Source organism: Fukomys damarensis, unplaced genomic scaffold, assembly GCF_012274545.1.
Source record: "Fukomys damarensis isolate Sample0158 unplaced genomic scaffold, DMR_v1.0_HiC HiC_scaffold_14, whole genome shotgun sequence".
NCBI lineage: Eukaryota > Metazoa > Chordata > Mammalia > Rodentia > Bathyergidae > Fukomys > Fukomys damarensis.
Window position 1 is genome coordinate 72,764,521 of NW_022900926.1, and position 22,462 is coordinate 72,786,982.

At 36.7% G+C, this 22,462-nt stretch overlaps 1 protein-coding gene across 6 annotated transcripts in view; it reads left to right on the plus strand.

Moving 5' to 3' along the window:
• The window catches only part of Afg1l (AFG1 like ATPase), a 228,255-nt gene that overhangs the window by 56,168 nt on the left and 149,625 nt on the right, over positions 1-22,462 (plus strand). For 3 of the 6 annotated variants that reach the window (XR_004517163.1, XM_010635303.3, XM_033763434.1), the window contains exons 3-5: positions 2,339-2,390; positions 13,184-13,285; positions 14,728-14,858. Coding sequence is in view for 5 of the 6 variants with exons in the window: in XM_010635303.3 (XP_010633605.1) it covers positions 2,339-2,390; positions 13,184-13,285; positions 14,728-14,858 (285 nt within the window). In the remaining variant the exon portion in view is untranslated. Of the gene's footprint in view, positions 1-2,338; positions 2,391-7,414; positions 7,565-13,183; positions 13,286-14,727; positions 14,859-22,462 lie in introns of all 6 variants that reach the window. The other 3 variants (XM_033763432.1, XM_033763433.1, XM_033763435.1) reach the window with 2 other exon arrangements.

The window sequence follows — 22,462 nt, forward strand, 5'->3', positions numbered from 1 at the left end:
CCCTCCCTATCTACAAAGACTTTGTTTCCATTATTTTTCATTTTCTCATATTAATTCCATTCCCTTCTTTCCTTTCCCCTACCCCTCCCATTTCCCCTTCCCCTTTGTCCCTTTTCTTCCTGTTTCACATTATCTATTATATCTTTTAGTCCAAGTCCTTATTTACAGTTTCAGTTTCTCATACTAGAGAAACTATTCAGTATTTACACATGTGTGTCCTATTTGTGTCACTTAAATCCATGATTTTGATTTTTCCCCAAGATTTAGCTATTTATTTATTTTTATTGAGTTTATTGGTACATTTTAGGTATACAGTGCAGTTACATTCATTATTGGGATCTTACACCTTTACGTGACAGGTCTTGGTTCTCATTTTTTCCCCTTATCCCTGCCCTCCCTTCACCCCCTTCTCCCCTCCCCATTTACAAACACTTTATTTCCATGATTTTGATTTTTAAAGAAAGTTAAAATTAACACTGCTCTCTTGACTCAGTTACAAAAGCATTTCCTTTACACAATGGCCAATGGCCTTTACCTTCCCTAATAAGAATCAAGCTTTTTTTTTTTTTTGTGGTACCGGGGATCAAACTTGGGACCTTGCACTTGTGAAGCAGGCAGCAGAGCCACTGAGTTAAATCCCTGGCCCCAATAAGAATCAAGCTTATTAGTCAACCATCAACTGCAAAAAAATTTCCCAGGTTGGCTGTGTATTTACTATGATATAGCCATTCTGTATGTGTTTTATTATCAAATCTTTTTTTTTTTTTTTTTTTTTGGTACCAGGGATTGAACTCTGGTCCTTGTGCTTGCAAAGCAGGCGGCGGAACCCACTGAGCTAAATCCCGGGCCTTATTATCAAATCTTAACTGTGAACATGTAAGTGACAGTTGCTGCCTTCAGGGCAATGAAGAATAAAAAATACTTATCAAATGTATTGAAATTATTACCAAATATATACTGAAAAGCCAAAATGAATGGTTTCTTAGCCTATTGAAAGATCTGCATAGTAAGTAGAAATTAAATAATTTTAAAGATGTATTAGATTTTCAGTTTTACTTTAAACTGTTGATATTTCAAAAAATGCCAATCATGTGATATGTCTTTATACAAAAATCATCTACATACAATGTTTTATGTCCTTGTTTGCTTACTTTTTATGGTTTACTCTGTTTATAACATGTATGTGCATTTTTATTAATTATGGATACAGTGGTATATTAGTAGGTATGATCAAAACTTATCATTACAGGGCCAGGGGCAGCTCAGTGGTGCCACCGCCTACCTCGCAAGTTCAAGGTCCCAAGTTCAATCCCTGATACCAAAAACAAAAAACACAAAACAAAAAAACTTATAATTCCATGAACATTACATATATTTTAGGAAATATGCAGCCAAAGCCAGAAGCATTCTAGAAATGAGGCCAAAGCGGAAAAAGCAATAAGTATATTCCTGTACATAGTCTCAGATGAATGAAGCATAGAACATTTTAGTGCAAGGCATCAGATGTACAACAAATAAATAAAAATATTGACTAGAAAATAAATTTTCTCTTGCACGTGAATATAATGTAATATACGATGGCCTAGCTGAGTGTGATGGCCCACGCCTGTAATCCCAGCACTCTGGAGGAAGAGGCAGGAGGATCACCATCAATTTGAGGCCAGCCTGGGCTACTATGTAGTGAGTTCTAGGCCAGCCTGAAATACATTACTTAATCTGTAAAGCATACATATTTGTATTTTCCATTTTTCACATGATGAAGCTAAGGTACAGAGACATTGAGTTTCCCTCTCAGAATAGGGATTGAATCAAAATGTGTACCCCAAATTCTGAAATACTCTGCTACATTTATTATAAATTGCAAGTGTGTATTTGTGTGTGTTTAAATTTCTTACTTTTAGAATTTTGACTTAAGTAGTTCAAGTGTGAAAATGGAAACATCTGAATTTGGACACCACTAGTTTGCTTTCTGGATCACAGGGGAAGTTCTACCTCTGTGCTTCCTATTGCTGGTCAGAGGCACTTGTTCTGGGCAGGGGCACCTAGCATAGGCTCTTCTTTTGGACCTGGCATTGCAAGGGAAAAAAATGTAAGAAGTTAACAGACTTTATAACAAGTCTTCCTTACTATATAACTGTCTGTCTAAATCCTGTGTATAGCATAGTGCAGGGCGGGGGATTTAGCTCAGTAACACCTCGCCTGCCACTCAAGTGCAAGGTCCTGAGTTGGATCCCAGAACTGGAAAGAAAAACAAAAAAACAAAAACCAGAACATTATATGTATGACTCCTTCTATTTATTTTCATGATGGAGATTTATAATTTGTTCTTAATTTGCAGCTTTTTTCAAGGAGCAAACCTCCAAGGGGCCTGTATGTTTATGGAGATGTTGGTAAGTGTTAAAATAAGTTTTGGGTGGGCTAATCAAAAAGTTGTCTAGTTTTTACTTGGGGATAACTTCCATTTCCACCTGTTAATTCGGTACAACAAGGGAGCAGGTTGAGACTGGGTAAAGTAGCAGTGGAGGGATGGGAGAGAAAGGCAGTTTTTCAGCTTTTGCTTTACTTTTCACAGAACAGGGCCATAATTTTAGGCAGAATTTGGTACTGTGTTAGGATGCAAACATTATATAATACACACAGTGATTGAATTCAGGGAAGGAAATCATGTATAGATACGTTATTAGATAAATCAAGATCCTATTACCCAGTGCTCTTTGACTCAGCTTAATAATTAAAAAAAAAATAAACTTCATTTTTTTTGAAGTGAAAATTTCAGTTTCATTGTAATGACCTGTAATTTGTGCATTGTTTTGATTTTCTTATTAGTGTATGTTTGCAGTACAGAATTAATTACATTTATCTAGGGGAGTTGGTACTCGTACTTAACACATCTTAATTCTTTTTTGTCCCATTTCCCTCCCAGCCCTCCTGCTCACTTCTACTTATTTCTCTTCCTTGAAGTGAAATGTTTCCATTTTTATTTCTTTTTTAATTGCTTTTCCCTTCCTTCCCTCCCCCTCCATTATCTATTCTTTATTTTGCTTTTTATTTATATTTTGGGTTTCTCATGTAAGAGAAACCATATGATATTTAAACTTGTTTGCCTGATTTATTTCACTTTACATTATAGTCTTGAGGTACATCCATTTACCTAAAAGATGCCTTAAGTTTATTCTTCTTTATGGCAAAGTAATGCTCCATTGTGTATAAATACCACAATTTCTTATCCATTCATCTGTTGAGCATATAGACTGTTCCTAAGATTTAGTTATGTACACTGCTATAAACATGGTTATGCATGTATTGCTGTAATATGATGCCTTTACTTTCTTTTGGGAAGATTCCTGGAAGGGGAGTAGCTGGGTTGAATGGACTTTTTATTGTTAGTTTTTTGAGGAGTCTCTACACTGATCTTCATAATGGCGGTACTAGTTTGTATTCCCACTCACAATTTAGACGTGTTCCTTTTTCTCCATAGTCTAGCCATTGGATTGAACTCAGGTTCTTGCGCCTGTGAGGTAGGCGGTGGAACCACTGAGCTAAATCCCCAACTGTTATTCTTTGATATCTTAATGATAGCCATTCTTTCCTGGAGTGAGACAAAATCTCAGTGTTATTTTAATTTGCCTTTCTCTAATGGCTAGGCATCTTGAACATTTTTTAAACATTTTTTGGCCATCTGTACTTCTGAGAAGTATCTATTCATTTCAGTTGCCCATTTTTAAATTGGGTCTCTTATTTTGGGGTATCTAATTTTTTTGAGTTCTTTATATTTTCTGGATGTTAGTCCTCTGTCTGAGGAGTAGCTAGCAACTTTTTTTCCCCATTCTGTAGGTTGTCTTCTCAATCTGTTGGTTGTTTCCTTTGATATGATCCCATTTGTTGATTCTTGGTATAGTTTCTTGTGCCATTGGCGTGCTCTTCAGGAAGTCCTTACCCATGCCTCTGTGTTCAAGTGTTTTAACGTTTTGTTTATTTGCTTGTTTTTTCTGAGACAGGCTATTGCTGTGTAGTTCAAGCTGGCCTTGGACTCACTATGTACCCCAGGTTGGCCTCCAACTCTTGGCAATCTTTTTGCCGCAGCCTCCCAAGTGCTGGGATTATGCATGGTAGTGTGTACCACCATACCTGCTTTGGATTTAACCTAGTTTATCTTCCAGCAGATTTAAGTGATTTTGTTTTAACATTTAGATTTTCAATCATTTTGATTTTAATTTAGTGCATGGTAAGATATGTGGGTCTAGACTCAATCTTCTGCATGCATGGTAAGATATATGGGTCTAGACTCAATCTTCTGCATGCGAATGTACAATTTTTTCAGCACTATTTTTTAAGGAGGGTATCTTTTCTTTAGTTTATATTTTTGGCCCTTTTGTTGGACTCAAAGTTCAGTGTGTCTACAGTTGTTTCTTGTTCCTCTATTCTGTTCCATTGATCCACATTTTCTGTTTTTGTGCCAGTCCCATACTGTTTTTATCAATATGACTTCAAATTTGGGGTTGTGATGCCTCCTGTTTGCTATTGTTTCCCAGAATTGCTTGTGCTGTCTCTTCTGGTTCCAAATGAATTTTATGGTTGTTTTCTGTAGATCTGTGAGGAACATTGTTGGTATTTTGATTGGGATTGTGTTAAATCTGAATATGAGTTTTGGAAGTATGGCCATTTTGACTGTATTGGTTCTGCTTATCCAAGAACTGGGGATCTTTTTATTTTCTGATGTCCTATTCAATCTCCTTTTTCAGAGAGATGTAATTTTTGTTGTAGAGGTCTCCCTTCCTTGGTTATGTTAATTCCTGAGTATTTAATTTTTCTTGATGCTACTGTGAATGGTGTTGTTTACCTAATTTCTTTCTTAATGAGTTCATTATTACAGCATAGGAATGCTATTGATTTTTTTTTGTTTTTACTTTGTATCCTGTTACATTATTGACTTTGATTATTAATTCTAGCAGTCTTTTAGTAGAATTTTTGGGTCTTGTAGGTAGAGAATTATATCATCTGCAAATAATGATAATTTGATAATTCTTCCTTTCCTATACATATCCTTTTTGTTTCTTTCTATTGCTTTATTGCTGTAGCTAATGTTTCTTATTTACTTTTAATATCCACACATTTCTATTCATAATCTAGGCCCTTAGTTGTTATTATTAGTGTTATTTTCAAGACAGGGTCTTGATATGGGGCCTAGGTTGGTTTGGAACTTCTGGGCTGAGGTGATTTTCCTGCTTCAGCCTCCCAAAACATTGGGGCCTTACAGGCACATACCATTGTACTGGGCAGTTATATTTAACTTAGTTACTAGATACTTTTAATATATCAGTGGTAACATTTCCTTGGTTTCCTAGTTCTATGAAATGGTCACACAAACTCTCTCATTTTGCTGGAAACCTGAGCAGACACTTGCTTTCCTAAATTTTCCTGATCAGTTAATATCTTGCCCATGTGGTCTTCAGACCCTCTATTTTCTGGTTTTCATTTCTTTCAAACAAACAATATTTTCTAGCCTTAAACCTCTCCCTGGTTATCCATCTTCACTGTTGTTACAAGGTGACTCCCACTTTGCTTGGCTCTTTTGAATTCTTTCCTGTCAATTATTTCTCTCACTGGAACACTAGACACTCACACTTACATGTAAGGAGAGATGTTTTGGAAATGTTTGGATTAATAAACATACTCTAGGCTCCCCAGAGCTGTAACACATTTGTGTTATGAAGGGATGGTGGCAGGGTTTATTTTTTCAGTAAAATTTTTTAGACAAGAAAAAAAATAGGAGTTTAATAAATAGTTCTAATGCCTCAATTAAAATTAAAACTGTTCTTAGCTGAGTGTGGTGGCTCATGCCTATAATCCCAGGACTTGGGAGATGGAGGCAGGAACATTGCCATGAGTTCAAGTCCAGCCTTAACTATATATAGTGAGGCTTTGTCTCAAAACAACCCCCAAAGCGAAACCAAACCAAACAAAAAGACCCACCAAAATGAAACTTTTCCTTTTTTGTCTATTTTCTCTTGTTCTGATTTGATTATCAATGCCTGTTTGACATTTATAAAATTCAACTTCTTAAAAGTTACACTTTAAAAAAAATATTAAAGAAGCTCAAATTCTATTCTGTTCAAGCTCTATTTTTCTTAGTTCCCTGGATAAATGGAAATATTTTTTATATTTTAAAAATATTTTTGGGCGCCGGGGATTTAGCTCAGCGGTTCGGTGGCCTGCCTTGCAAGCATAAGGACCCAAGTTCAGTCCCTGGTACCTAAAAAAAAAAAAAAAAAAATTTGTTAGTGTTTAGTAATTTTACAAAATATTGGGCTTTAATGTGATGTTTTCATGTGTGCCTGTATTATATTTCTGTCATCCCACCCTTCTCCTTACCCTTACACTTATCTCCCCCTCCTCCTTATTCCCTTTCTTGTGCCTAATTATAGTCTCCCTTCTACTTTCATGCCATCTTTTTCAGATTCCACATAGTAGAGAAACATTAATTGGAATTTTTGAAACCATTGTATACTTTTGTACAGCAGATGCTTAAATCAGTTTTATGGGCCTGCATTTTGGGCACCATTAATGGATCTCATTCTATGGTCAGATCTTGTTCTTTGTGCCCCGAGAACTTCTTACTTCTTATACCTTCACTTGTATGTTCAGTCATTGTGAAAATCAGCATCTTTGTTTCTCCTGTTACCGTAATCCTTAACCATAAATGGAGATGGTTGGTAAAATACAACTGCTTCTACTTCTGCAATAGGACTAAAAAAAAAAAAAAAAAAACTCCTGAAAAGTTTTGCATCTTATTATAGCCGTTTTTCTAACTAATTGAAGGTAGATACAAAACAAGTAATTTATCTCCTTGAAAAGAAATTTTAAAAGGTGCAATAACGTGGTGTATTCACATAAGCTGGGTACATGGCAACCTTTGGATGGAAACATCTTTATAATATAGTTGGGGAAAAGAAAGGAATTCTGAAACAGGAAGTGCAATGAATATTTTGATGGCTATGATCAATTTAGAATTACTACAAAATAAGTAATAAAATATAGGTCAAGTTCTCATTTTGAAAGTTTCTGTAACTGGGAGAATAGCCTTAGAATTCTATCACAAACTCTTATTCTTTACTATTTCCTTTGTTTGGACTTGGAAAACATGTACTACATTCTAAGGGAAGAGGATGTCTACACTCCTCATGCCTGTACTGGGTTGGGTTCTCGCATGTCCTCTTCGATTGCTTTCTGTATCTTCACTTTCATGTTCAGTCTTCTTTGTGAACTTAAAAAGTTTAGGTTTTATGTGTGAATCCCCAAGGTAAGAATCCTTTCTCAAGGAAAAAACTAAGATTTTCTTCATGACTATGTAGAGACCAAAGCAAATTGTGAATAGGTAAAATTTGGTGTTGGTTTCTTCCCTACCTTTTTTCAGGATCACTTGACCTGCTTCTCCTGAGCACCTAACAAATATGGATTGAGCATCTGCCTTGTATCAGGCAGTGTGTTGCTTTGAAGATGTACTGCTAAATAAAACACACAAAGCTTCAAACTGGAGCAGTGGCCTTTTTCAACATGACTCATAGTAAGAAGTATATTTTACATCCTAACCTAACATACACACATACACTTGAAGATAATTTTACATTCTTACATATGATTCCTTTTGATTCCTTCTCCTCCCGTCTGTCTTCCCTCCCTCCTTTCTCCCTTCCTTCTTTCCTTCCTTCTGTCCTGTTTTCCTCCTTTCCTTCCTTTCTTCTTTCTTCTCTCCTTTCCTCTACTGCTGTTTCTCTTTCTCCTCCTCGTACTGAGGATTTGAGCCTGGTCTTCACATAGACCTACATCCTCAGCCATTTTCTTTTATTTTGAGATAGGATCTCACTAAGTTACCCAGACTGGGCTTGAACTTGTGATTCCCTTGCCTCAGGCTCCCAGAATGTGGGGATTACAGGTGTGTTCCCAGCTCATTTTGGTATTTTTTTGTTCAGTTCTATGTCATGATGGAGTGATTCTGGTTTGTAGTGGTTTTGAAAGCACTGGTCCAGTATCTTTAGTAGCCATCACCGCTGATGTGCTGATGTTTGTTACTGATGAAGGCACGGGCCTTGGTTTTTCTTGCTGGACCCTCCATAAGTCCAAGCTTTCACCTTCACTAAACAGGGCTGGTTAGACTCAGTTATCCCAGAGCCTACCGCCTAGCTAAATGTCTAAACTACAATATTTCTGAACTGCTTGAATCTAAACTGTTAGAAAGATCTTGCCAAATTTGAAGGGTACCATTGAATTAATAGTTTACCTCTCCAGAGCATTTACATTAGAATTTTTATGAATTTATCTAATTAATAGGGACAATGAGCTTTATAGGATACTGGGAATTCGGACTCCTTAGTCCAATGGACAGCAAGTAGACATTGCCTGGTCTTGTGCACAAGGGCAGGAAGAGACTCTGACAGTTTTCTCTGTCACTGGTAGAATCTTTTAAGAGTTCAGATTTCACTGAAAATATTAATATATCCATCAAACAATGCCCCCAGTTTTACCCTCCTTCACCTCCTAGTCCTTTCCTCCACCTCCTAGTTCCTGTCTCTGACTTTGACTTACCTTATGTAAGTGGATGCATACGATATGTGTCCTTTTGTGTCTGGCTTATTTTATTAGCAAATTATCTCCATATTATAGCATATATCAGAATTTCTTTCTTTTTGAGGCTGAATAATATTCTTTTATTATGTATAAAACACATTTTATGTACCCATCAATGGTTGTTTTGGATTGTTCTATCTTTTGACTATTGTGAAAAATGCTGCTGCAAACATTAGTATATAAATATGTTTGGATTCCCGTTTTCAGTTATTTTATGTGTATTTTCAGAAGTGGAATTTTTGGAGTATTTGATCACTGTATTAGTTACTTTTTCTTTCATTGCTGAGACAAAATACTTGACACCCAAAGTTAGAGGGGGGAAAGGTTTATTTAGCTTACAATTTGTAGAGGTTTCAGTCCATAGCTCTTAAGGAAAGGTGGCATAGCAGATGGGCCTTCCCAAGGAGAAACAGTTCATGGCATCCACATGGTAACAAAAGCAGCAAGTAGCCTTAACAGCGTATTTCTGCCCCTTTCATCCCATCTGGACTACCAGGATCGGGGCGATGCCAAACAATCATTCACGTGCAGTGGTTTAATAACCACAGGCCCTTAATCCCAGTGTCACACATTGCAGATTCAGCCACTTCTGGAAAAGAAAGCTCCACTTCATCTGGATGAGGCACTCGGGGGACATCTAAACACAAGCCATAACAGTTACATTATATTTAACTTTCTGAAAGACTTCCATACAGCAGTACTATTGTTCCCATCAGCAAGGCATATTTCTAATGTTTATTCTTCCATTTATTTTTTGTTTGCTAATAGCCATTCTAATGTATGTTAAGTGGTATCTTATTACAGATTTGATTTACTTTACTGTAATGATTGTTGATGTTGAATGTTTTCAGTATACAGTGCTTTTTTGGTATTTATCCTTTATCAGGTTGAGAAAGTCTTCTGTTAACTCCTAATTTTTATCATGAGTGGGTGCTAAAGTTTGTCAGTTTTTTTCAAATGTTGTGATGGTAATAGGGTGTTTCTTCTTTATTTTATTTTTATTCTTTTGCAAATCTGAGGTTGAACCTGGAGGCTTCACACTGAGTGATATTCCCAGCCCTTTCTTTTTTTTTAGCCCCCTTTGGTATTGGAGATCGAACTCCAGTCCTTGTGCTTGCAAGGCAGACAGCAGAACTGCTGAGCTAAATCCCCAGCCCCTAAATCTCAGCACTTACATGCCTTATGAATTTTTTTTTTTTTTTTTTTTTTTTGGTACTGGGGATCGAACTCGGGCCCTTGTGCTTGCCAGGCAGGCGCCGGAACCACTGAGCTAAATCCCCAGCCCTCCCAGCCCTTTCATTATTTTTCTTTTTAAATTTTGAGACAGGATCTCACTAAGTGAAACAATGTCCCGGGCTGTTTATTTTTTTAAATTTTTATTTATTTATTTATTTATTATCTCCTCCCCCGCCCCTGGGCTGAGTTTAAACTTGTGATCCTCCTGCCTCAGCCTCCCAGAATGCTGGGATTATAGGACTATGGCACCATGCTTGGCTTCTTTATTTTCTTAATATGATAAATTACATTGATACACACATACACACACACACACACACACACACACACATATATGTATGTATGTATATGTATTTTTTTTGTATCAGGGATTAAACTTTGCCCACATTTATTGATTTTTAATAGATCATTATTATATTTCTGATATAAACCTCTCATTTGATAATGATATATTATTTTTTGTTTATTGCTGGTCTTGTGAAATGAATTGGGAAGTATTTCTTCTTCCTCTGTGTGCTCAGGAGTTTGTATAAGATTAACACTGTATAGACCTAATATATTTGATTAGATTTTAGTAGTGAAGCCATTTGAACCTGAAATGTTTTTAATGGGAAAGTCATTACTCATAAATTTAATTTCTTTAATAAATATAGTTATTTAAATTTGTTTTAGGTTATTATATTTATTTAGATTTCTTTATTTCTTTTTATGTTAGTTTTGATCATTTATGATTTTCAAGGAATTTATCAACAGAAAGTTGTTGATAATTTATTACTTTTTGGTTATTCTCCTTTTACTCTCCCTGGGAGCTGTAGTGATACTTCTCTTTCATACCTAATGCTGACAATTTGTATTTCATCACATTTTTCTCAATTAAATCAGTTGGAGTTTTTAATCAATTGTTATTTTTTTCCAAAGAATCAGCTTCTGGTTTTACTAATTTTTCTATTATTTCATTTCTGTTCTATTACTCCTGCTTTTTATTATTTTATTTTTCATACATTTGGTTTTACTTGCTCCCTTTTCTATCTTATTAAAGTAGAAACTTATGCAATTTAAAAGTTTGTTTTTTAATATTAGCATTTAAAAGTACAAATTTATGTCTAAGTGCTGCTTTAGTGGCATTAATCAAAATTTGAAATGTTGCATTTTCATTTTCATTCAGTTTAACATATTTTCTCTTTTTTGCAATTGTTTTCATTAAGTTTATTGGCACATTTTAGATATACAGTACAGTTACATTCATCATTGGGATCTTGTACCTTTACATGACAGATCTTGGATCTTATTTTTTCCCCTTACCCCTTCCCTTCTTCACCTCCTCCACCCTTCCCTAATTACAAACACTTTGTTTCCATTTTTTTCTTTTCCCTTCTTTCCTTTCTCTTACCCTTTCCACTTCCCCTATTCCTTTAGCCCTTTCCTTCCTATTTCACATTATTAATTATACAATGTATTTACACTTATAAATATACAATTATTTACACTTTTAGTTTTCACACCAGAGAAACTAGTTGATATTTACACTTTAGAAAGAGGGATTTAAAAATCTGTCTGAAGTGAACAACAATGGACTCATGGTGGGGTTTGCTTATGGGGGGATTATTTTGCGCAGCTGAGGTGAGAGCCCCACTAGGGTCATATGTCAGCAACCAAGCGCTGCCCCATGGCACTGCCTCACAGTCCTCACTGTGCTTTTTTTTGTTTTGTTTTGTTTTTTGGTTTTTTTGAGACAGGGTCTCACTATGTAGTTGAAACTGACCTGAAACTCACTGTGTAGCCCAGGCTGGTCTCAAACTTAACAGTGGTCCTCCTGCCTCAGCCTCCCAAGTGCTGGGATTACAGGCGTGTGCCACCATACCCAGCATATTTTCTAAATTTAAATAATTTTTGTAGTTGCCCCAGGGTTATTTAAATGCATTTTGCTTAATTTCCAAGTATGGGGTAATTTTTTAGATATCTTTTTGATTCCTAATTTATTATGGCTGGTGAATGTATTCTGTATAGTTTAGATCCTTTCACATTTGTGGAGACTTGTCTTACATACAGAAAAACCTTTTTGCTTTTTTTTGGTACCGGGGATTCAACTTGGGTCCTTGCGCTTGCAAGGCAGGCCACCGAACCGCTGAGCTAAATCCCTGGCCATTTGCTGTTCTATTTTGGCCGTGAACATGCAAGGTAAATTCCCACCCTGCATCACAGCTTCGGCCCCATGAAAATGTTCTGCGCTCACATGCTGGTGCTCCAGGTCATCTTTCCGGGTAGAGGAAAGCCCAAAGGATGAGACTCACATCTTTAAAACTCAGTAACTGCAGCTCCTGACAGGAGAGCTGAGGCACAGTGGGTGGGAGAGTGGAGAAAGGAGCAGGATGGGAGATGGGCCTGGCCTGCTGCGGATGCCGGGCGGGTGAGAGCCGGTGGGCACTGTGCTCAGGCTGTTGGTGTTCAATTACTGATGTAATTGTAGTGATTAAAAGTTTCAAAGTGTTGGAAACTAGATCATTTATTATAAGATTGACTATCAGAATTTAAGAGGGCCTCATTTTGAAAACTTATATTCTCATCTTTTAAAAAATGTGTTATAGACCATTCTCCAGCTCTCATCTACCTCTATTATTTATTTTCAATATTTATGTTAGATAGTAATTTTTATTTTTCTCGTCTTAATTTTCTTATTTGTCATTTTTGAATTTTTCTACAGTGTTTAAAACAGTTCCTTATTCATAGAATGACCCAATAATTAATTGACTAATTCATTAATTATTTTATTTATACTAGTTTTTTTTTTACAAGAGAAGACTGAAGAATATTCTCTAAATCTTGCCAGTTTATAAACATAGAAGTACATGTTATGTCTGGGGAAAATAGCTACTGTAATGTTAACTAAATGTACATATTTCCTAAAAACAGGATTGTCACAATAGAGGGTAATATCAACATTTTAAAAAATTACTTTGTTTTTTTTCATTACTGGGAATTGAACCCAGGGTATGTTGGGCTACATCCCTAGTCTTTTTATTTTATTTATTCATTTTATTGAGACAGGGTCTCACTCAGTTTCCCAGGGTAGCCTTGAACTTGTGATCCTCCTGCCTCAGCCTCTGAAGTAGTTTCGGTTTCAGCTATGGGAGTTATGGGTCTAGCAAAATAGTGGCTGGCTAGCCAGTACAATATACAGAGTGAACAGCCCCTTCTAAAAGTAAGCCAGGCTTCAGCTTTCCAGTAGAAGTGTGTTTCATTATCTAAAAACTAATGACAGTCATTAGAGTAGTCGGTAAATACTATCTAATAGCATTCTTAATTTTTTATTTTTATCTTTAAGGTACAGGGAAAACAATGGTGATGGACATATTTTATACTTATGTGGAAATGAAGAGGAAAAAACGGGTCCATTTTCACGGTTTCATGCTCGATGTGCACCAAAGTAAGTTAAAAATGACCTGAAAGAAGTTATTCTTCTATGGGTAAACTGTACAAAACAGTTTTTTGCAGTGAATAAACATATACTCTTTTTAAAAATTATAGATATTTATAATAAAAAAAAATATATTTTTTGCCAGGTGTGGTGGTGCTGTCTGTAGTCTTAGCACTTGGGAAGCTGACACAGGAGGATTACTGAGTTGGAGGCAAGCCTGGACTATATAATCAGTTCAAGGCTACCCTGAACTACCTAGTGAAATCCTGTCTTCAAAAAACAAAACAAAAGCTGGACGTGGTGGCACATGTCTGTAATCCCAGCACTTGGGAGGCTGAGGCAGGAGGATCGCTGTGAGTTCTAGATTAGCCTCTGTTACATAGTGAGTTCTAGGTCAGTCTCAACTACATAGTGAGACCCTGTCTCAAAAAATCAACAAAACAAAACAAAACAAGACAAGAAAAAAAGGCAACAACAAAACTGAAAAACTAAAAAAAATTAGATTTTTGCTTGAAGTAAGATTTTGTTTGGTTTCATTTGTTTCGTGCTGTTTTGAAACAGTGGTACATTCAGAGTTGGTTCTTAAGGCCAATTCATTATTTCCCAATCAGAAAACAGAAGTTATTACATGAATATCAGGCATTATTTCTACTAATGGTTATTTTTTAAAAATCTTAAAAACACTCTGTTTCAAGGTGTTATTCTTTTTATTTATTTATTTTAATGGAGATAGGATCTTGTTATGTAGTCCAGGCTGGCCTCAGACTCACAGCATTCCTCCTGCCTCAGCCTCCTGAGTGCTGGGATTACAGACATGAACCACTACACCTGGCTGAGATATTATTCTTGATAGGTTCTTTATGCCACATAACTTTAGCATGTAGGCATTCAGTTTATATTTGCATATATATACACTTTATTACTTTGTGTGGTGTTCTTATTTTATTTCATTTTTGTGTGGTTTGTCTATAAGCTGTACTGTCACCTCCCAGACCAGAAACACTGTGTTTTTTTCTCCTGGCAATTTCGGCAATTAGTGCACATAAAATGAATGAAATGGGATTGGCTTTGGTGTATGGGACTGGAGAAGAGGGGACATTTAATTAGATATGCTGAATGTAACACGCACTTTTTGGGCAGGACCACAGCCTTTTGCATCACTGAAATCATCAGGATTAGGATTACGCTGTTGATTGGTAATCACTTTATCATCTCTGAAGTGATTCCAGAGTGAAAGGGAATGATCTTGAAGTTTCCTTACAACTATACTAGTTGAACAATTTACTTCAAGATAGAAAAAAATGCAACTGATTTCAGTAATCAAATTTAATTGTAATCACATTTAAACCTAATTTTTATGTATTCACTAAAGTTTCATGTAAGGATTTAAAAATACGCTATAATTGTTTACCATGTACATTAATGCTTGTTTTTAATTTCATCCATCTAAGGAATACATCGCCTTAAGCAGAGTTTGCCAAAAAGAAAACCAGGATTCATGACCAAATCATATGACCCAATAGCTCCCATAGCTGAAGAAATCAGCCAAGAAGCACGTCTCTTATGTTTTGATGAATTTCAGGTACAGTAGAGATTTTCCATAGGTAAAGAATGATATATTGAATGAGATGTGGAGATTTAAATTTTACTCCTCTTTTCTCCCCTCATTGATTTATAAATTGATTCTGTCTTACCACTTCAATTTTACTGTCTTGTTTGGTGATCAGCAAATCATGACCCACATATCTGACCCCCTTGCTTCTGTATGGCCCATCAAAAAAGAAAGGTTTTTCTATTTTTTTTTTCTTTTTTAGTATTGGGGATCAAACTCAGGATCTTGGGCTTGAGAGGCAGACGCAGTGCCACTGACCTAAATCCCAGCTCATGGATTTTATATTTTTAAAGGTACTTGAAAGAAAAAAAAAATCCATCAGAGAATCTATGAAGCTTGGAAAGCCTAAACTCTTCTTTACTATTCAGTCTTTTCTAGGAAGAGTTTATCCACTTCTAAATTATGGTCAGTGGCTCTACATGTCCTTCGCCTATACCACAGAGATAATATATTTCCAGAATAATGTCTTTAGAGATATTTGAGTATTTTTAAAAGTGTTCTATAAAGAACAGTGGTTCATACATTTCATTTAAGTCTCACAACTACATAATCTGATAAAGGGAAAGAATTGCATTTCAGTTCCTTCTAGTCTTAGGATTTCCTGACGTTATGCATTTAAGTTGGTAGTGAGTTATTTCCTGTTCTTCTGTCTTTAGTGGGAAGATTAATAAGGGGAAATATGATGTGGCTAGTATGCTTTTCTCCCAAGTCCTGTGTGACAGGTCTTCTTCAGTAGCTGGATCCGTGTAGCTAACATCAGTTTAGATTAATGACAGAGAGGAAAGAAAGGATCTTTGCTTCTTTCTCCTGTCAGTCTGTCAAGACAGCCTAGTGTTCACCCTTTATATTGTAGTGCAGGCACTCCCTGCCTCTCTGAAGAGGCACACAGAGTACACATATGAATTGCACAAAGAGAAGGGCCTCATTTAGTCCTGAAAATGGCACCAACTTAACAGATACGTTACATTTAAGAACAAAAGCCAGTGATGTATCAATAAGGACCATTTAGCTGAGTGTGGTGGTGCATGCCTATATCCCAGCACTCTGGGAGGCTGAGGCAGGAAGATCTGAAATTCAAAACCAGCCTGGGCAATTTAGCAGGACTATCACAAAATTAAAAAAGGACTAGGGATATAGCTCTGTGTGGAGACCTTGAGTTCAATCCTCTTTTTAAAAAAAGGCTGTCTGGGCCAGGGATTTAGCTCAGTGGTTCTCCTGCCTGTCTTGCAAGCTCAAGGACCTGAGTTCGATCCCTGGTACTTAAAAAAAAAAAAAAAAAAGGGCTGTTTTCTGTTATTAGCCTTTTGCCCAAAATGCCTCCATATAAAACTGAATTACTCCGAGTTTGATTCCTGGTACAAAACGAAACAAAACAAAACTGAATTAGCACAGTTCAATTTTCAATTTCAATTTTCAACTCAAATATATATTGATCCTCAAACTTTACGAAATGATTTATGTTTTGAAATGTGTTTTACATCCCTATTTCATTTAAATGGAAATGAGGTATCTAAAAGTCATTAGAATTTCCTAGGTACAAAATCATTACTTTTACCTTTAAAAATTTACATTTCAGAACATTCAGATAAATGATTGTCATATGTCTATGGCACAAGAGCCTTTTCAAAGCCAAAACTAAGAAAGGGAGCTCTGAAACTTTGGATTGTAAAACACATGGGCCAGAGGAAAATGCAAAACAAGCAGGGCCAACTTATCCATTAGGCAGAGTAAATACCATAGCCAGGGCCCTTGATACACTTAAGAATTTATGAAAGCTGGGCATTGTGGCCCACGCCTGTAGTCCCAGCATTTGGGACACTAAGGCAGGAGGATCACTGCAAGTTCAGGACAAGCCTGAACTATACAGTGAGACTCTTATCTCAAAAAAACAAAAATACAAAACAAAAACACTTTATGAAAATGTCTTAATTTCACTTCTTTTACAATCTGAATGAATGGATATGCAGTAGTAGTAAATCCAGCCTGTATGCATCTATATCTCTATTATATTTGCTTTCTATACCAATACAATTTTGGCTTCTTAATTTAAAAAATATATATTTTCTGGTACCAGGGATTGAACTCAGGACCTTGTGCTTGCAAGGCAGGTATAACCCCACTGAGCTAAATCCCTGACAATTTTAAAAAAATTTTGATAGAGGAACGGGCTTGTGAAGATAAAAGTTTGTAAGCCCCCCAAATCATAATGCCATAATATTAGGGAAGTCCTAACAAAAACGTGTTTGCTGTTGGTGTTCTCCATTCAGTTCAGATTTCAAAAGGCTGATACATATAGATGGGAAGAAGGAACCAAAAGTAACTGTTAGGGTACTAAAGTTCCGGATGAACCCAGTCTTGCAAAAGAAATACAGGAAGCAAAAATAACTTTTCCTTTTACATATTGAGTGTCAGAGATATCAAGAAGAAAGAGGTCCTTATAAAATGTTACTAACAGAGAAGAAGAGGTAGGTATGATGAAGATGTCTGCCACTGCCTGGATCACCCAGACTTAGTTTCATGTTTATTTAATCATTTCCTCTTTCAGTTGCCGTAAAGAGCTTTATTCTACAGGACAGGACTCTATCCGTCCTGTAGTTAAACAGACTATTGTTGGGCATCTGGTCTATGAGTGCTTGTCCTCAAGATTGTCAGAAACCTTGAGCTTGTGTGATGTGGCCTGAAGAGGGTATTCTTATCCTGTTTCCCATGAATTTGAACTACCTAAAACAGAAGGAGATTCCTTCTTAGTAATGAGACAGAAGAGCAAAGAAAAGAAAAGAGACATAGAAAGTATATGAATCACATTAAGAAAAAGGGTCTAGGGTATCCACAGTCACCTGTTCTTCCCTGCAGAGCTCCTCCAATCCCAGGCCTTTCCCCAGTTTCAGTTTCCATATGATACTTCAATGCTGTTCCCCTAGTCCCAAGAAGTTCCCTTCTTTAGATGGATCTTCTGTGCCTCTCTTTCAGTAGTTTTGATGAGATTGGAACTCTTCAACTCGTATTTTACCCTTGGGTTAATGGCACAGGGATTTCCCTATAATCTGTTAAAGATAGCACAAACATTGGTAAGAAGTCCCATAAGGAAATGTCACCTTCCGTAATAAAAAATCAGTTATCTCCAGTGAAAGGAGAATTACCTAGTGAAATAAAGCCCAGGAAGACAAAGATGAGATATCTCTTGGCAGTGCTTTTGGTTGCAGGCAACAGAAAAACCTTCTTAAAAGGCCCATCCTCTATGGAAGAAATACTATGTTATATAGGATAGTGTCTGTTATGATTTGTATCTTAATATACCCCCTAAGCCTCATGTGCTCATAGCCTTTTGCAGAGGTAGCTCGGTCTGGAGTGTGTGAAGCTGGAACTGATTCATGATGCAATGCTAAACTCAAGATCTCTTGGATTAAGGGCATGAGTGCAGCCCTCCCTAAGTAGTTTGAATAAAAAGGGCAGAAGGACACTGTTAAGTTCCCTTGTTGTTTTTCTGCCATGAGCTGTTCTCCTCTGCAAAGCCCCTCTGCCAAACCACCTTGCTTTGGAGCCAGCTGATTATGGACTGGAACCTCTACAAACTAAGCTAAATAAACCTTTCCTTCTTTAACTTTGGGTGTCGGGTATTTTGAGAATAGTAGCACAGTGTCATTTCTCTTGCTTGAATCCTCCTTCCTCTTTGATCTTCTCTGTGACATGTTCAGCCTTGCTCATTGCTCCCTGTTGTTCCAGATTCTGTTTTCTTCATAGATTAGGAGCTATGGTTAATAACTGGGTGTAAATACTGCTTTCCAGCAGTGCTCTGAAGGAAATATGTGCAGAGATGGCAAAACAAGACTGAATGCAAATTGGTTTCATTTATTTAGTCCCAAATTTTAGTGTGGTACAGTTATTAATGTGGTAAGAATAGTGTAGCGTTGTTTAGTATAATTACTTGTATGTTAAAGTTGAACACATGGGAAACCTCCGTCCCCTGAACAAGGTTGGCGTGAATGTCCTGAGATGAAAAATGTTAATAGCCTTGTCCTTTTATGTCATATGCAATTCCCAACTAGAATCTTAGCGCTTACCCAGTCAGTGCACACAAAAGAGGCCAATACATGCGCATACCTAATATTGAGAACCAGAGACAACAAGCGGGTGAGGTCAGGGTTGTTTCCCACAATGAAAAAGAAGATCTCTGCCAGAGCTGGGATTCACATCCTGACTCTCTTCTTCTGGCTTTATAGAAGCTTCTGTAGCACACTGACACTGGGTTAGCACAAGTCCAAATCTCTACTGAAATTTCCCCTTCCCTATAATTCCTTAGAATAAAAGGATGCCCCCAAATGTTGTTGCACCAGAATTCTGACCTCCAACACTCAGTGGTTTAGAGCAAACAAGTATGGTTTCCACTTCATTCCTGCCACGTAGAGCAGTCTTCCTCACTATGGCAGCCCCTCCCTAAGTCAGCAGTGCTGGACCGCTGTAACCAGCTGCCCTGTACCAAGGAAAACTCAGGGGATCAGGAAGGAGGTGTCTGCAGAGTTCCTACCAGGTTCTTCCTACATCTGAAGGATACAGCTCTCTGACCCATCATCAGGGAATCCCTCACTCAGGAAAACTAGCAGACACCTTTGTGGTTCTCATCTACCCTGTTCCATTTTATGCTGCCTGACTGACCCTAGCTCTGGTGCTGGGGAAAACCCAGCTTGGGCTAGCCTCCTGTTTTTCAGGTAGAAGGTGCAAATTCAGTACACTACCACAAAGGAAAATGGGTTCAAAGATTTATTACTTACATGTCTTGGGCCGGGAGAATGCCACAAAGAGCCAGGTAGCAAGGAAGAGGGCACATGATGAAGCACACATAATTTATATTTTTATGGTGTGGATCATTTTAAATTGGTGAGCAAATGGCTGAATGACGTTTTTAAAGCTGTGGGGAAGGAAGGTGGGAAGCCTTCATTCATTCATTCATTCATTCATTCATTCATCCATTCATGAACCAAGGTCTCCCTGTGTTCCCCAGGCTGATTTGAACTCCTTGACTCAAGCCATCCTCCTGCATCCATGTGCTGTCACTGGGACTACGCACCATCACACCCAGATTAGCCCAGTCTTCTAGGCTGGAGTGATGCCTCTAATTTTTTATCTCTGGCCACAGGCTTGCGTTGTTTATGTGTACTATTCTGATTCCCGAGTAACAGCTTTTACTGCATCTTTCTGTTACACCCCCATATATCCTTAAGATCTTCTTTAGACCTTTGCTAAGGAGATAACTATCTCCTTCTTAGAAGACCAATCCTAACACCTTATTTAAAAAAGCAATTTTTCCTTGATCTCTGCACTTCTGATGTCTCATACCCTCCTTTTTTCCCATCATATATATTACCTTCAAACACATACTTATTTTTTATGTTTACTATTTGTGATCTACTGTATATTCTACCATAGAATGTGAGCTTGAAGCCATGAATCTTTATTTCATTAACTGATGTATCACAAGTATCTACAACAGTGCCTGAGAATGTCCTCCTGCCTCAGCTTCTCAGAGTTCTGGAGTGGCCGGTGTGTGCTACCATGCCCAGTTTTGTATATTTTTTGTATCTCTTTTTTTTTTTGTGGTGCTGGGGATTGAACCCAGGGCTTCACAGCTGCTAGACAAGCACTCTACCACTCAGCTACGTTCCCGGCCACTACTAGGTGTATTCTATAATATTAGCTACTGTATACTGAGTGCTTTCTATGTGCCTATGTTATTAACTGCTGTGTGTGTGTGTGTGTGTGTGTGTGTATACACACACACACATATATTTTTCCATTTATAGCTAAAATTCTATAAACCATACATTAATTATATGGTATTATACAAACATATACTATATATAGGTAATAGCCATAGTTAACATTTCTTGATAATTTAATATATATCTGATTACAATTTTGCAAGGTCGGTTTTATTACTGCTTTCATTATATTGATGAGGAAATTGAGAGTCATAGGGGTTAAGTAACTTGACCAAGATCACAGAGCTGGTAACTAACAGTTTAAATGCAATGTCAGTACTCTTGTAACACTTATATGTTTCCCTTGGTATAGTCTTGTATTATGTGTTTTAAATACATAGGTCTAGAGCTGGGTAGAGTTTTGGTAGATGTTTTAATAATAAAACCTACAAATTATTCTTAAGCCTATTAAGTCTAGTATAATACTTGCTGATTTATTAGGAAAGAATTTTTAGGTGCTTTAGTCTTAGTGACAGTATGCCTACAATCACCACTTCACTTTTCAAGTTGGATCATATTAGTAGTCTTGATTGTTAGCTAATTATTATTGGCCTTTAGTTGATGTTAATTAATATATTTATTTTACTAAAGGGATGAATGGGAATTATTGCTGCTTAAAAACAAGGATATACTCTTCCTTTTTTGTGCTTAAAAAAATTCTTTTTTGGTACTGGGGAATAAACTTGGGACCTTGTGCTTGCGAGGCAGGTGGTGGAATCACTTAGCTAAAACCCTGGGCCTTGTGCTTTTAAATTTTTAAGATAAAATTTATCCTATTATATCCCATTTCCATTCAAGCCCCCTCCCCTTCTTATATACAAAAGCTTTGTTTTTATTTTTTTCTATTTTCATTTTTTTATTCCTTCCTTCTTTTCTCCCTCCCTCCTCCCTCATTCCCCTTCCCATTTAAACACTTTTATTTCCCCATTTCCCTACATCTATTATTCATTCCAGTCCTTATTTCCATTTTTGGTTTCTCATACCAGAGAAACAATGTGGTACTTCAATATGTGTGTCTGATTTATTTCATTTGAGAGTATGGCCTCAAGGTCCATCCATTTAGCTATAAATGTCTAAGCTCACCCTTTATGTCAGAGTAGTACTCCATTGTATAAAAAAATTCACATCTTTTTTTTTTTAATTTAGTTTATTGGTACAGTCTAGGTATACAATACAGTTACATTCATCATTGGGATTCTGTACCTTTACATAATAGGTCTTGATTCTCATTTTTTCCCCTTGTCCCTGCCCTCCCTTCACCCCCCCTCCTCCCTTCCCCATTTACAAACTTTATTTCCATTTTTTCAGTTTCTCATATTTTTTCCTCTCCCTTATTACCTTTCCCCCATCCTTCCCACTTTCCCTACACCTTTAGCCCTTTACTTCCTACTTCACATTATTAATTATCTCATTAGGATCCTGTGTACTATTATAGTTTTTCACACCGAAGAAACTATTTGGTATTTCAGTTAAAGAAATCTCTGTATTAACATTAAAAATAGGAAATCCCAAAATAAAACTAAAAAGGAAAGTAAAAGAATAAAGGCAATGATGTAACATTAAAATAATCCTTAATTCTGGGGATGAAAATGGTCCCCAAACATATTTAAATTGGTTCTTGCTCTTGTAGTCTTATCTTATTCTTTTTTTCATTATTTAGAGAATACTTTATTAGTTTCTGTAATCAAACCCACGTAGATATGACCTCACATATTCAATACAGTGTGTCACCCCTGTACCCATGGAAAAAAACAAAAAATAAAAATAAATTAACATTTCTAGACCAATATGGCTGTTCATTTCTGTACAATGCCAACT